The 17076-nt window shown below is 38.4% G+C and overlaps 1 protein-coding gene across 1 annotated transcript in view; it reads left to right on the top strand.

The window, feature by feature from the left end:
* Window positions 1-17076, top strand: part of LOC149801208 (complement C3-like) — a 346536-nt gene that overhangs the window by 308383 nt on the left and 21077 nt on the right. The window contains exons 33-35 of the mRNA XM_089955247.1: window positions 805-882; window positions 3978-4089; window positions 10157-10249. Coding sequence (XP_089811373.1) covers window positions 805-882; window positions 3978-4089; window positions 10157-10249 — 283 coding nt within the window. The remainder of the gene's footprint in view (window positions 1-804; window positions 883-3977; window positions 4090-10156; window positions 10250-17076) is intronic.

Below are 17076 nucleotides of genomic sequence, written 5' to 3'. Positions count from 1 at the left end.
CTGAACAAACGTGTTATTATGGAATCTTTGTCGAGAGATATAGCCCTTTTGCATATAAATACAATGTAATATTCATACTATTAATATATATGTATATAAATTAGAATGTTTATGTATGTTTCATGCTGTATATAAATTGGGCCTTCAGAATTTGAATGTTGTGGTAAGGTAATCTTTAGGTTGAAGAAATAAATGTTCCTAGTTAACAAGGATGGACACAATTGACCCTTTGTCCAAGGTTGGCATCTGTGAATCACTTGTTTCATTACAGAGATTCAATTAATCACCAATGAAATCAGTCAGTAGCTATGTGTATTGTTGCATAATCAAATGGAAGTGTATGAACTTTACAGACTGAGTATAGCAAATAGAAACAATTTAGTGTATAACATATAGTAATTCAGCTCATGGTAACTTCTACATTTTCCATCTTGTTTTTTTAAAAACTTTTACAATAGAATTGTGAGTCATTTCTCAATCATTTGCAAATATCCAAAACAAAACTACAGGTTTTAGACAAATACAATATAGGTTTTAGACAAATGTTATACAGGTTTTAGACAAATGCTATACAGATTTTAGACAAATACAATACAGGTTGTAGATAAGCAGATATTTACTAGGATAAGCATTCTTTGTATTTTTGAGAAATAAAAATGTATTTTCTAAAGATATCTGCTGTAACATAATGAAATCAGTCAAATCTGCTTGTTTAGTTTCATACTCTTGCAGACTAAGAAACTGAACATTATTTTACAACTGTTTACCTTGTCACTTTTAAAGCATTCTTTTTGTCTGTTTCAGTTGCTAGCACAAGAAAAAATAAATCATTTTGAGAAGCCAGGAGACACAAGAGAGTCAGTTATCTTGTACGTAGATGAGGTGAGTACATCTGCCAAACTTGGTTTTTATTTTTCAATTTATGACAGACATCCAAGTGAATAGACAGAAGCTACCAACATTTGGCAGTAGGGTACTTTATTGACACTGACATTTCATTCCCATGACACCATGGTCTACAAGATATTTTGTTGAATTATGAGTTCATTGACAAGATTGTCAACAAATGTTAAATAGTTTTAAAAAACTTGTAATGGATTTTAATTTACATGCATCATATAAAAAATAATGCAGCAAGATTTTATACTGAAGCCTCCAGCATATAATTTATTAACTTAAACTTCTCAAGCATCAGAATTCTTCTGAACATTATAGCAGTGTTTTGTAACTGTGTAACATTATTCACCAATCAGTTCAAGTGAAAATTCGTATAATGGTGTTTGCCACTAGTATAAGGATGGAGCTCTAATGGTCATGAAGTTTGATGAATGGTATAAAAGTATAGGGATGGAGACCCAATAGCCATAAAGATTCATGAATGGTATATATAAAGTGTAAGGATGTAGACCCAATAGCTATGAAAACTGATGAATGGTATAAAAGTATAGGGATGGAGACCCAGTAGCCATAAAGATTCATGAATGGCATATATAAAGTGTAAGGATGTAGACCCAATAGCTATGAAAACTGATGAATGGTATAAAAGTATAGGGATGGAGACCCAGTAGCCATAAAGATTCATGAATGGCATATATAAAGTGTAAGGATGTAGACCCAATAGCTATGAAAACTGATGAATGGTATAAAAGTATAGGGATGGAGACCCAGTAGCCATAAAGATTCATGAATGGCATATATAAAGTGTAAGGATGTAGACCCAATAGCTATGAAAACTGATGAATGGTATAAAAGTATAGGGATGGAGACCCAGTAGCCATAAAGATTCATGAATGGCATATATAAAGTGTATGGATGTAGACCCAATAGCTATGAAAACTGATGAATGGTATAAAAGTATAGGGATGGAGACCCAGTAGCCATAAAGATTCATGAATGGCATATATAAAGTGTAAGGATGTAGACCCAATAGCTATATGAATGGTATATATAAAGTATAGGGATGGAGACCCAATAGCCACAAAGACTGATGAATGATATATATAAAGTATAGGGATGAAGACCCAATAGCCACAAAGACCGATGAATGATATATATAAAGTATAGGGATGAAGACCCAATAGCCACAAAGACCGATGAATGATATATAAAGTGTAAGGATGGAGACCCAGTAGCCATGAAGATTTATGAATGGCATATATAAAGTGTAAGGATGTAGACCCAATAGCTATATGAATGGTATATATAAAGTATAGGGATGGAGACCCAATAGCCACAAAGACTGATGAATGATATATATAAAGTATAGGGATGAAGACCCAATAGCCACAAAGACTGATGAATGATATATATAAAGTATAGGGATGAAGACCCAATAGCCACAAAGACCGATGAATGATATATATAAAGTATAGGGATGAAGCTCCAATAGCCATGAAAACTGATGAATGGCATATACAAAGTATCAGGATGGAACTCCAATAGCCATGAAAACTGATGAATGGCATATACAAAGTATAGGGATGGAACTCAAGTAGCGATAAAGACTGATGAATGGCATATACAAAGTATAGGGATGGAACTCCAGTAACTATGAAAACTAATGAATGGTATATATAAAGTATAGGGATGGAACTCCAGTAGCGATAAAGACTGATGAATGGCATATACAAAGTATCGGGATGGAACTCCAATAACTATGAAAACTGATGAATGGTATATATAAAGTATAGGGATGGAACTCCAGTAGCCATAAAGACTGATGAATGGTATATATAAAGTATATGGATGGAGCCCCAATAGTCACAAAGACTGATGAATGGCATATATAAAGTGTACGGAGGGCACTCCAATAGCCATGAAAACTGATGAATGGCATATATAAAGTATATGGAGGGCACTCCAATAGCCATGAAAACTGATGAATGGTATGCATGATTAGTTCTCAGACCCACTTGATTATCTTGTTTATACCTAGTTGCCATAACACACTGTCATGCTAAAAACATAATTTTATTTACTTCTAAACCTCACAGCATGGTTGTATTTTGAAAATAGTTATCTTAGAAACAAAATGTAAACCAAGATTTCTTGTCCACCTTAATATATGCCTGTAACAAATAAATATAAATAGTAGACAGTCCTGCTTTGAGCTGTAAAGCTATCCTGGGGAAGTGTATAAAGCTAATTGTCATACAGGCAAATAAAATGGAAGGTGGTCAGATATAAACAAACAATGTTTCACAGACTACTTATTATAATTGGCAAACAAAAGCATTGGTGATGTCATGTTAAATTCTTCTGAACACTGCAACAGGAGAACCCACTAGGTTTATTTGCGTTGATTAAGTACACTAAAGGAAATCACAGTTAGGTAAATCAAAGAGATGCATGTTAAAGAATGTTGAAGAGCAGTGTTGAAGAAGAAAAGTTATTTTATATCATTGTTGTGAATGTTTAAACCACTTTTATTAAAGATTATTGGCACGTTCCTGATCAGCAGCAACATTTCTTTTGGAATTTACTCTTTATATAAAATACAAAACAAAGCAATACATGAATGTAGAGATCAATCCCAAAAGTAATAACATGTTTCAACAATCATCAACAAACCCTGTCATTAGCACTGAAGTACTTTTCTGCAATTTTGTTGCAGAGAACAATCTGCTGTTTTCAGTTGCAGATCATTTTTCAGACCTGTGTTAGGAAATATTTCTGGATAGTGATATTGCTCTGTTGCAAAAGGAGAAAAACAGCCAGTATCATAAAAAAGTAACAGAGTGTGTGTTTTATTATGAAAATGCATATTTCATGCCAGGAATCATGATTACAAAAACAGGATTATCCTGGAAAATCAGGAATGCATTTATTTTGACAGTATTAAGCAGGTGACTGTATACATGTCATCAGATGTACCAAAATATAATGGGACTGAGTGAATATGAATGTTGTGAACAGATGGCTGCTATACGGAAGTTAACCTTAATACAGTTGACTTACAGATGTTTTAACTTTGATAGATTCCAAGGTATCCAGCTGTTCTCACTTTCAAGTTTACTCTAACAAAAGTGATAGAGGTGGTTAATGAGATCCAACCTGCAGCTGTCACTGTCTACCAATATGATGACCCAGGTAAATACCTTGACTGTATCATGTGCACAAACACATAATTTATGGGACTCTATTTATAACCAAGGGTATTGACTACTATGATTAATTTGCATGCAGTATTCTCCTGGATCAGACTGATGTATTTACCTGGACCAGGCTAATATATTTACCTGGACCAGGCTAATGTATTTGCCTAATCAGGCTAATGTACTTGCCTGGATCAGGCGAATATATTTACCTGGATGCGGCTAATGTATTTGCCTATATGAGGCTAATATATTTGCTTTATCAAGCTATTGCATTTATTGTACTTACCTAATCAGGCTAATATATTTACCTGGATGAGGCTAATGTACTTGCCTGGATCAGGCTAATATATTTACCTCGATGAGGCTAATCTATTTGCCTAATTGAGCTAGTGTATTTGCCTCATCAAGTTTAATGTATTTGCCTAATGCAGCTAATATATTAGCCTATATATTGCTTGCTTAACTTACCAAGGAGAGTGTAAGAATTTTGTATCTCAGTTTAAGATGACAGCTTTATTTCTCTATCCTTCCTTTAATGGGTAGGGAGGCAGTTGGGATTGGGGTCATGAATTTTGATTCCAGACTTAGGCATTTTAAATATAATAATGCCATCTTTTTGTACACCTGTTTGTCTATCCAGTCTACACCTTTCTAAACAGCGGGAAGGAAATGCACCAATTCTTATAGAATAACCATCAACAATAGTAGTATAATGGAATCAAAGGTCAAATACATACACACAAATTAAAGTAACATTTTAAAATGTTTTGCCCCTACCAAATCTGTTGAGAGGGTATATAGTGTTACCACTGTCTGTCCATCCTGTCGCATTCCACCATGCCCTGTCACATTTTGTTGAGCACAGTAACTTTTTAAGGACTTACTAATTTATGGGGCTTTTCATTAGGTTGACCTAGATATAAATCAGTTTTAACTGTTTTCCAGCAATATTATATTGAGCTATAGTCCATGTTTTTCTTAGAACCTTACCATATATTTGGATGATAATGGTGGGAACATCCATGGTATATGGGCACATTTCTGGTTTGAGCCAAACTTCATACATGAAGTTATAGCAGGAGGATATGATACATTTAACAGATTTTAGGTTATGACCCTGGGGTGACAGTCTGAAGGGGTGAGTTGGGATATACAGTAATTAATATGGTGATTTGCCATGGTGAATTATGACAGTAGTTCAGGTCTTTTATGCTTTCATCATGAGATTGAGTTGATACTGAATGATAATGCATGAATGTGACAAATCTAGCCCCAAATGTTACAATAACTTCAGTGGTGAAAAATGTCAGGGCCTCATGTATGATGTCATGTATGTTTCACTAGATTAAAACATGCAGAGCAGCCAGGCCAGTTATTAAGTAACATTGAGGGCAGCAAGGTCAGTCATCAAGTAACATGAAGGGCAGCAAGGTCTATCATTAGGTAACATTGAGGGCAGCAAGGTCAATCATTTAATGACATCGAGGGAAGCTAGGCCAGTCATTAAATAGCAAGGAGGGCAGCTAGGCCATTCATTAAATGACATAGAGGGCAGCTATGCCACTTATTATGTGACATGAAAGCATCAAGGCTGGTCATTAAGTAACCAATCATCTTCAGATCTTTTTACACTCCTCTTTTCTGACACTAGAACAGATTGGGGAGCAGATTATACTTTATCACAGACAAATGAAATTGCCTTTTAATGTACTACAAACTCTCTCCTGATTGGTCAAATTTTGCATATGATGTGGTGTTTTTAGGCCCAAATAATAAATCTTAGTGGCCCAGAAACCAAATTTCATTCCACTTTTTGTCATACAAATATTTCCTGACCTATCAGCTGCAAAATTCAATCTTGCAAATATTGTAAAATTCTGTATTCCCAAATTACCACGATGGTTATTAAAATCTCTCAAAGTAATATTTGATTTTTGAGATTCCAGAAGTCCTCTACAAATTATCTCAATTTCAAGGGTAAAGTCATGAAATCAGAGACACATATTATGGTTCTATGTCCCCATATATTATGGTTCAAAAGATGGAGACAAGGTTCGAGCTGTTGTTGCAAGAGTCCATGGCACCATCACAAGCCAGTTTCTGGATAAATCCTGTTGGCTGCCTTAATGTGACTAAGTCACAATGGTATTACAGGTAAAGAAAGGACAAATAAACCAGCAGAACTTCCCAGCAGTTACCAATTTCAAATCAGCAGGTTCTTCTTACTTGGAAAAATATGTGGAATGAAACTTCCACAAACTTCAGAACATGAAACCCATCAATGGAGATTAGCATCCCTCATGTAGAACAACCCCTCTCCGTACACACATGTACACTCCTTTCTGACACTTATATTTACTCTCCTCACACAAGAGCACAGTCCCACTCTCAAACTAAAGCACACTCCTTACATTATGATTATACACTAGTACACTCAGCCCCTCAGACACTAGTACTGACCTTCCCACAGACACCATTACTCCCCTCTCCACTGACTCTATTACACTACATCCTCAAACACCAGTACACTCCAATCAGGTACAAATTCACCCTCCCCTTACACACTAGTACACTCCTTCTCTCAGACAATAGTACACTCCACTTGTATGACACAAATATACCTCACTCTTCCCCTCAGAAACCATTACTCTACTTCCCTCATATTCTAGTACGCTACTCCCCTCAGACACCAGTATAATTCTTCCCTCAAAAACTAGTAATCTTCTCCCTTAAGAAACCAGTGCAGTTCTTTTCTCAGAAACCAGTAAAACACACCTTTGCACACTTTATACACTTCTCCATGTTACAGCTGAAATGATTACCAAGTTTTCCTATTTGAATATTCATTTAATGCATTTGGATAGTGTTCATTTATTTATCAGTGTTAAATAAGGCTGCCAAATTCATCTATTCTTTCTTGTCTACTTTGCTATTTACGAACACACACACACATGCACACATACACACACACACACACAACTGCCAATCCACATTGAAAACATGGAACTCTGTGACCTAATTCTAGCTAAATGACATTTTAGATGTGTTGGTTTAATGTTTGTTGGATTCAGACCAAACTTTGAATGAATGCAGTTGTTGTTTTTATAGTTATCTTGAAACTTGGTATGACATAAAACATTCCTTTAGCCCTGAAGATGGACAATAGTTATTTGGTGTTTTGTTTTCTGATTTTTGTGACATTTTTAACACATTATTGGCTGTATCAAGCTGCAGAAATGGGAGCCTAAGTGTTTTTCCCAAGGACATTCCAAAGCAGCCAACCCAGGTTGGCCAGGGCAGGTATAAAACCCACTACCTTTGGATCATGAGCAAGACATACTAACAATGAAACAACTATGGCTCCCTTTGGACAAAAGGTGAAGAAGGTCAGAAACTCTTGTTAGTATGGTAAATAAAGGCTTTGTTGACATTATTCAATACCGTGTTGACATTGATATGACCCCTATTCTATACATATTGTCATTGATATGACCTGTTCTGTACTATGTTGACATTGATATGACATGTATTCTATACCATATTAATATGACACCTGTTCTGTACCATGTTGACATTGATTTGACCTCTATTCTATACCATGTTGATATTGATATGACCTCTATTATATACATGTTGTCATTGATATGACCCGTATTCTATACCATGTTGACATTGATTTTATGCCTATTCTATACCATGTTGATATTGATATGACACCGTTCTGTACCATGTTGATATTGTTATGACCCCGTTCTGTACCATGTTGACGTTGATATGACCCCTGTTCTATACCATGTTGACATTGATATGACCTATAATCTACACCATGTTGACATTAATATGACCCCTATTCTATACCATGTTGACATTGATATGACCCCTATTCTATACCATGTTGATATTGATATGACCCCTATTCTATGCCATGTTGACATTGATTGACCATCTATTTTATACTATGTTGACTTTGATTTGAACCCTATTCTATACCATGTTGACATTGATATGACCCCTATTCTATACCATGTTGATATTGATATGACCCCTATTTTATGCCATGTTGACATTGATTGACCATCTATTTTATACTATGTTGACTTTGATTTGAACCCTATTCTATACCATGTTGACATTGATATGACCCCTATTCTATACCATGTTGATATTGATATGACCCCATTCTGTACCATGTTGACATTGATATGACCTCTATTCTATACCATGTTGACATTGATTTAAACCCGTATTCTATACCATGTTGACATTGATATGACCCCTATTCTATACCATGTTGATATTGATATGACCCCTATTCTATACCATATTGACATTGATATGACCCCTGTTCTATATGATGTTGATATTGATATGACCCCTATTCTATACTACGTTGACATTGATTTGAACCCTGTTCTATACATGTTGTCATTGATATGACCCCTATTCTATACCATGTTGACATTGATTGACCATCTATTTTATACCATATTGATATTGATATGAACCCTATTCTATACATGTTGTCATTGATATGACCCCTATTCTATACCATACAATGTTGACATTGATTTGAACCCTATTCTATAACATTTTCTTTTCAAATTGCCATATTACATGTTATTTTATCAAGAGCACCTGAGTGACAGTAAACAGACAGAGAAATGCTGTGAGCAATGTGACTGTTTAGAATTTGGACAGGATTTACCCTTTGAGTGGTAGTTTGAATTTCAGGTGGCTTAGCACGTGTGAAGTTATTACCTTGTAAAAGAATTCAGCCTTACATACTTTTCATTTTGCCTTGTTTGTTTTGTTTGTAAAATGCTTCCACATGTGCAGTGTAAAGAATCAAATATTTACTAAGAATATTCAAAAGAAAGCATCCTGATTAAAATGTTTGGTTATTTGTTTTAGCTCCACTCCACTCCCTGTACTTAGAGATCCACAATTATATTTTCCACAGTCTGATCCATTCCCTTGAAGCATTACATACAGTTCCACTCCCTGTACACCATTATATTTTCTGTTTAGTCCTTTCACTTGACACATTAATTACAGCTCCACTCCTTGTACTTAGATATCCATGTTTATATTTTCCACAGTCTAGTCCTTTCCCATTAAGAATCAATTACAGCTCCACTCCCTGTATTTAGAGATCTACCCTTATTATTTTCCACAGTCTGATCCTTTTTCTCTTGAAGCATTAATTACAGCTTCACTTGCTGTACGTAGAGATCCACCCTTATATTTCCACTGTCTAGTCCTTTCCCTCGAATTATTAATAAGTACAGTTCCATTCCCTGTAGTTAGAGATCCACCCTTATATTTTCCACAGTATAGTCCTTTCCCATGAAGCATTACTTACAGCTCCACTCCCTGGACTTAGATATCTACCCTTATATTTTCTTCAGTCTGGTCCTTTTCCTTTTAGCATTACTTACACATAGCTAGCAGCATCAATAAATAAAGAGTTGGTCACAGCTTCAAAGACAGGAAACTTTGTGATGAATTTAACAAGAATTGAGAGTGCATATCTGCCATTCAGAAATTTAACTAGGAACCTCCTTCACAAAGTCAAGGCTACATGCTACTTGACCTAAAGGTCATGGCGGTCTAAGCTTATAACATGTACTCAGATGTGATGATTTCATTTTCATTTGATTGAGGTTGCACAAATGGAAGAACTTACTGCAAAACTTAACAAATTTTAGAAGTCACCATTGGATTTTTGATGAACGCAGTTGTAGTCAAAACAAAATTATTCAGGCCTTGAAATCATAAAACTTCTAAGACCAAGTTTGAGCCTGTGAATTTGATTGAGAGTGAAAAGTCAATCTCAGACTCAAGCTTAGTTTTATGATATCTGGGCCAGGTTTTAAAGAGAGTACATCTAGAAGTCTCATTTCTTTTTCTGACAGAGAGTACTTTTTGAAGTCCGATTTCTTTTTATTAATGAGAGTACTTTTAGACATCCCATTTCTTTTTATCAAGGTATGTAAAAAAAATAGGAAATTTAGTTTGTTTGCTTATTACTTATTTCAACATTAGAATTTGTTTTCCAGACAAAAGATGCACAGAGTTTTACAATCTCATGAGTAGGTCCAGTGGAGAAATTCGCAAATCATGTGAAGGAAGAATTTGTGAATGCCTTGAAGGTTAGCACAGCACATGTGAACTTAAACGTTTATTTCAGGCAATAAGTCAGCACTGTAATTGATCACTTCAAATAAATTACTCTGCTTTAATGTTGAAACCTCTGAAACTTGACATTTAAGATAATCTACACATTATTTATGTTTTCCTATTCTGGATTGCACTTCATGTATGATAAAGACATTGACAAACAGTTGCCATCTTTGCTTCCCTCCAGAGATGTCATATGGCAGATAACTCTCCCATATAATTCCAGGATGCAATGAATAATATAAAGATTTTAATAATACATGAAAGAATATTTCTTAGAAAGTCCAAATTGATGTATAAAGTATCCAGAAAAGCCATTCCTGTCTATCTAAGCAATATCTTTCACCAAAGAGATGTTGATGATACTCCAAATTTAAGGTCCATAAGAAGCAAAAATTACATAATACCAAGGCCAAATAAGGAATTGTTTAAAAAAAGTTGTCAATATACTGGTCCTCTGGTATGGAACAACATTCCCAGTGATATAAGGCAGCTCCTAGTATTTCTTCTTTTCTTAATCATTGTCTCAAATGGATGAAATCTTTAAACAATTGAACAGTTCTAGTACAATAAATACTGCCTGCTTTTCTGTAACTTTGCTTCATTTTCACAGTTGAAGTTTTCAATGTAGGATGATATTTTATATTTTATATATGTTTATGTTTTCACAGATGCCTGTGCATGTGTTCCAGGCTTGATAATTTTATTTTTAAAATCAATTATTTAGTGTCAGGTCAGATTCTACACATTATGTTGTATATACTGTATATATTGTACATAACAAATAGAAGGCCTCAATGTAGATTAGTTCTGTAACTAATATGAGTTACCTTCTCTAAATAAAGTCTTTATTGCTATTATTATTATTACAGTGTTCATATCACATTTTTATGGAACATCACCTGTAGGTAGAGGCAGAGTTGTATTATTTTTGGACACTGTAGATCTAGGCATCAGATCACTGTAGTCAAAGTGTGATTCTCCTGTCCACATCAAATGTCCAGTGTCCTCAGAAAATTTTCATCAAGTAAGTCAACTATACTTTTACAAGGTCAAGCAGTGAAAGGTCAGGGTTACTGGCACCAGCATTTAATTTTTGGTTATATGATGGTCATAACGTTTGTGATGGCCTGTTGTTGGTCATGCATCAGTTCATTAACATATGTTTGTTACTCTTCCTACACTATTTAGATTACCTTGAAACCTGATACACATTCCTCCCAATGACTAGTTTGTTCCTAAGTGCAAATGGTACAGCTCAGATAGCCAATATTGCTATTACAGCAGCCATCTTGAAGATCTTGTTACTGCTTCTCCTCCTGAACAGATGGTCATGTCAGCATGGGATATTCACTAAAAGATCCCTTGTGATGTGTATTCGGTCCTAAATTGTTGTCGTTGTTGTTGTTATAGGGTTTAATGCCATTTTTCAGCACAAGATAGGCTATACATGGCCACCAGTATACTTGGTGGAGGAAGAACCCTGGAAAAGATTAGGAAGAACCATGGACCCACGAGAAGCTACTGGCAGGCTTTCTCACGTACCATCGTTAGCCGAGGCTGAGACTCAAACTCATGCAGACAGAGGTGAGATGGCAGTGATTCATAATGGTGAGTGCTTTAGACCACTTGGCCACTCTGGCTCCCCCTAAATTGTTGTCAATCTGACCATCATTATGACCACCATAACAACTATGTTGAAAATTTATGATCACAATTCCTCCTTGATGGATGGCCATTTGGGGAAAGAGTTTTCACCAAAACATTTCTTGTGATGTCCAGTTGGTCCAAAATGAAAATGGCGCCAACCTGCCAACACTTATGGCCACCATGGCAACCATCTTGAAAATGTTATTATCTCTGTTTCTAAAGAAAACTCATTGACACAAGGTTTTCAACCAGAAGACTACATATTGTATCTAGTCAGTCCAAAATGAAAGTGATTGCTGATTCATTCACCATCAAAAAATATTGTTAGTATTACTCCATCTGAATGGATGGTCATATTGACATGAGGTTTTCATCAAAAGACTTCTTATGATATCTAATTGGTCCTAAACTGTAAACAGTGCTGATCTGATGTTCATTCTTTTCACCAGAATGGCCTTCTTGAAAATTCTGTTATGGCTTCTCCTTCTGAATGAATGGTCATATTGGCATCGAGTTTCACCAGAAGACTTTGTCTCAACAGATGTTAAGATGATTCAGATGATGAGCTGATTTAGCTTGTATTTCTACGAGCTATTGCCCAAGTTTGACTTAAAATATTCATCTTACTGAATTGTGAAAGCTATAGAATTTACACTTTCTGTTTGGTTTCAATCTAATTCACTGTGAAAGTTCATCTTTAGAAAAGCTCTGATGAGTTTGTTGATGACCAGAGTTATGGCCCTTGGATAACTTAGAAAAGCCTTCTGAGATGTAAACACTCTAGAATTCACATATTTGAATATTTGATTTAAACCAAATTGGCTGTCTGGTTTCATTTTGTCAAGTTCAGATGACTTTGATAATAGGTCAGGTTTTGACTATTTTATGGTGTTTTGGCTTTTAAACAACTTAGAACAGAAATCTCACTTGAATGTGAATTCTCCATTTATCTTTCATATGAACCAAATTTACTGTGTAAGTTTCATCTTAACAAATTCTAATATGACTGATGACAATCAGATTTTTTACTATTTTACAGAGCTATGACTCTACATTTTGGAATAGGCATCCCTGTGGCGTGTGAATACAATGGTAGTCACATTTATTGTTGGAATTCAACCACATTTGCAAATGATGCTCTTCTCAACAAGGTCTCAGATGAGCGCAGTGATGGCCAGATTTTGTCAGTAGATTTTAGAGTTATCTCTTGACTTACTTGGAATAGCCATACATCATATGTTTTTTGAACACTTGAGCATTTACATTGTTTTGTTAATTTCAGTCAGATTTTTGGGTAAGTTTTGTCTGCACAAAGTGTAAACACATTTTGATGATCTGCAGGTTTTGAACATGTTTTTCAAAGTTCTGGCCCAGGGTAGACTTATAATAACTTAATGTCTTGTGAAAACAAGCATTCACAGTTTTTCTTTTAATCATATTAGCTAGAAGCTTCAAATTAGCAGGATCTTAGATGATATTGATTTCAACAACAAAAATTGGTTCATGTTTTACTGTTATTGCATTTTACTGAATCTACCCAGTTCCCAATACACCAGCCAGTGGACAGTGCCTATTAGTGACAACTTTTTGTAAAAAGGCAAATATGATATAATAAAATTAGAAAAAGGGACCATAAACATTGTCCTTTATTGGCACGTGTTCTTCATAAAGAGGGACACAAAAGGGACCATAAACATTGTTTTTTATTGGTATATGTTCTTGATAAAGAGGGAGACAAAAGGGACCATAAACATTGTCCATTATTGGTATGTGTTCTTGATAAAGAGGGTGACAAAAAGGATCATAAACATTGTTCTTTATTGGTATGTGTTCTTGATATAGAGGGAGACAAAAGGGACCATAAACATTGTTCTTTATTGGTATGTGTTCTTGATAAAGAGGGACACAAAAGGGACCATAAACACTGTTCTTTATTGGGGGGTGCATGGCCAAGGCCTGACGTCCCGCTTGCCAAAGGAAAGTGAAGCGTCTCTCATAGCCTCTCCTTCCCAGGTGTAGTGATCACCGCAGGACCACTGTCTCGCTCTGCGGGCCGGGAGGTTACTTGCATATGGCCTCTCCTACACTATTGTGTCCACACCAGCACCTTCACATGGTGCCCCCTGTTTTAACAGAGCCTGCTGTGTGGCGCGACCGAGTACCTGGCGGTATAACTGGGTGGGCAGACTGGGCTCATTAGCCTTGGCAGGCAACCAGTCTAAGAGAAGGGAAACTCTGACCCCAAACCCGGGCAGATGAAGCTCGTTAGCTTTGTCAGGCAGTTCATCTAGGAGAAGGAAACTCTGATTCAAAACCAACAAAGTCCCATCCATTGGATTATGGCTCCACTGCCTTGTGGATATCTTCGGGAGAAGGAAAGGCTACTGAAGTAAACCCAGACAGAAAATCAGGAGTGGGCCCCTAAGGCAGCTGGGGGTCGACTACGACCTCCTTCCGGCAGCTCCTGCATCCAAACTGGTGCCAAATGTCATGCTCAGCATTCCTTTGGACCCCACCAGCAAGGACGAGAGGGGGATCCTGACGTCTGGACAGCCCAGGATCTCCATACTCCATGCCCAGGCTTGCGCCCTAGAGAGGACACTCCAGTCTCGCTACTGAGTGAGGAAACAACACGGAAGCTGACAGTTTACGGGTTATAAGTCCCACCCGATTGGCGTAGGGAAGGAGCGCCACGGGTCAGCTTTCACGGTGGGAGGGATCATAGAGTCCCACTGGCCAACTATCGCCCGCCTCAAGCCGAGCAGCCCCGGTCAATAAGGTGTTGACCCGCCATCGTCTGCCTGCTCCAGTGGGTGTCTGGAGCTCAGTCTGTTGTTCAGCATGACAAGCAGATGGTAATTCCACACCAGACAAAAGAAACAAGAAACCAATAAAGAAGACTCCAGCTCTTCGATTTGCAAGCTGGAATGTGTGCATCATGTGTACAGGCATCTCCGACGACCTCAGAGAAGTGGACGACACCAGAAAGACGGCCATCATCGATAGAGAACTCACCAGACTAAATATCAGCATAGCTGCCCTCCAGGAAACCAGGCTCGCCTCTAGTGGCTCCCTCAGAGAGGAAAACTACACCTCCTTCTGGAAGGGTCGATAACCTGAGGAGCCCCGTCAGCACGGAGTGGGCTTTGCCATCAAAAACAATCTCCTGGCCTCGGTTGAACCTCCCACAGCGGGCACTGAGCATCTCTTGTCCATCCGCCTTACCACTGCTTCAGGTCCTGTCAACATCATCAGTGTCTAAGCCCCAACCCTCACGTCATCAGAAGACGTGAAGGATCAGTTCTATGGGCAGCTGGACGAACAGATCAAAGGATGCCCCCAAAATGAACCACTATTCCTCCTCGGCGACTTTAATGCCAGAGTAGGTGCGAACCACGAGTCATGGCCTACCTGCCTCGGATATCATGGCACTGGAAAGACCAACGAAAACGGCCAGAGACTGCTGGAGCTATGCACCTACCACGGCCTGTGCATCACAAACACCTTCTTCAAGTGTAAGCCACAACACAAAGTGTCATGGAAACACCCCAGATCTCATCACTGGCACCAACTCGACTTGGTCATCACCAGGCGCTCTGCCCTTAACAGCGTCCTCTCCACCAGAACCTACCACAGTGCAGACTGTGACTCCGACCATGCCCTTGTGATCAGCAGAGTACGACTACAGCCACACACGCTACACCGCTCAAAACCAAAAGGACGTCCTCGCATAAACACTGCACAGATGTCAGTCCCTGCCAAGGTGGAGGAGTATGTGTCTGCCCTGAACAAGGCTCTCCAGGACCTGCCTGAGTATGACGCTACAGCCAAGTGGAACGCCATGAAGGGTGCCATCTACAATACAGCTATGTCAACGTTTGGCAAGAAGGAACGACCCAGCCAGGACTGGTTCAATGCACACCTATCAAGGATGGAACCACAAATAGAGGAGAAACGAAAAGCCTTCATAGCTTACAAAAAATGCCCTAATGAACGGACGCTTGCTGCTCTCAGATGTGCACGAAGTAACACCCAACGCATTGCTAGACAGTGTGCGAACGAGTACTGGCAACAACTGTGTGAAGGGATCCAGCACAGTGCCGAGTCCGGACACATCCAAGGTATGTACAGTGGCATCAAGAAGGCTCTAGGCCCTACAGTGAAAGGGGTCACTCCCCTGAAATCCCTGGCGGGAGAGAAGATCACAGACCGTGGGCAACAGATGGCCAGATGGGTGGAGCACTACTCAGAACTATACTCCCGAGAAACGTCAGTCACTGATGCAGCCTTCAGCAGCATAAAGAATGTGCCCACCATGGAAGAGCTCCACAAAGTGCCAACCTTAGAGGAGCTCAGCAAAGCAATCGACTGCCTTCCAAACGACAAAGCACCAGTTAGTGACAGCATCCCGCCCGAAGCTATCAAACGTGGAAAACCAGCATTGATTAAACCACTGCACAAGCTGCTTTGCCGCTGCTGGGAGGAAGGAGTAGTCCCCCAAGACATGCGTGATGCCACAATTGTGACCCTTTACAAAAACAAGGGCGACCGCAGTGACTAATAATTACAGAGGGATCTCGCTCTTGAGTATTGTTGGTAAAGTGTACGCCCGCATCATACTCAACAGGCTGCAGTTGCTGGCAGACCGTGTGTACCTGGAATCACAGTGCGGCTTCAGAGCAGGCAGGTCGATGACAGACATGATCTTCTCCCTACGACAACTCCAAGAGAAGAGCAGAGAGCAAGGTCAACCACTCTACATGATGTTCATCGACCTCACCAAGGCCTTTGACTTGGTCAGCAGGAAGGGCAGTTTTGAACTTCTGAGTAAGACTGGTTGCCCCCCAAAACTCCTCAGCATGATAATCTCTTTCCATGCAGATATGAAGGGAACAGTCCTGTATGATGGATCCTCCTCAACTTCCTTCCCAATTAATAGTGGTGTGAAGCAGGGCTGCGTGCTGGCACCAACACTTTTTGGGATCTTCTTCTCCCTGCTCCTGTCCTACGCCTTCGAGACGTCCACGGATGGCATATATCTACACACCAGGTCCGATGGGAGGCTGTTCAACCTGGCACGACTGCGCTTAGAGACCAAAGTGAGAGCTGTGCTCTTCAAGGAGATGCTTTTTGCAGATGACGCAGCTCT

This window comes from Sinohyriopsis cumingii, chromosome 4 (assembly GCF_028554795.1).
Source record: "Sinohyriopsis cumingii isolate HCF-2022 chromosome 4, ASM2855479v2, whole genome shotgun sequence".
Taxonomy (NCBI): Eukaryota; Metazoa; Mollusca; class Bivalvia; order Unionida; family Unionidae; genus Sinohyriopsis; species Sinohyriopsis cumingii.
This window is presented reverse-complemented; position numbering and strand designations above follow the sequence as displayed.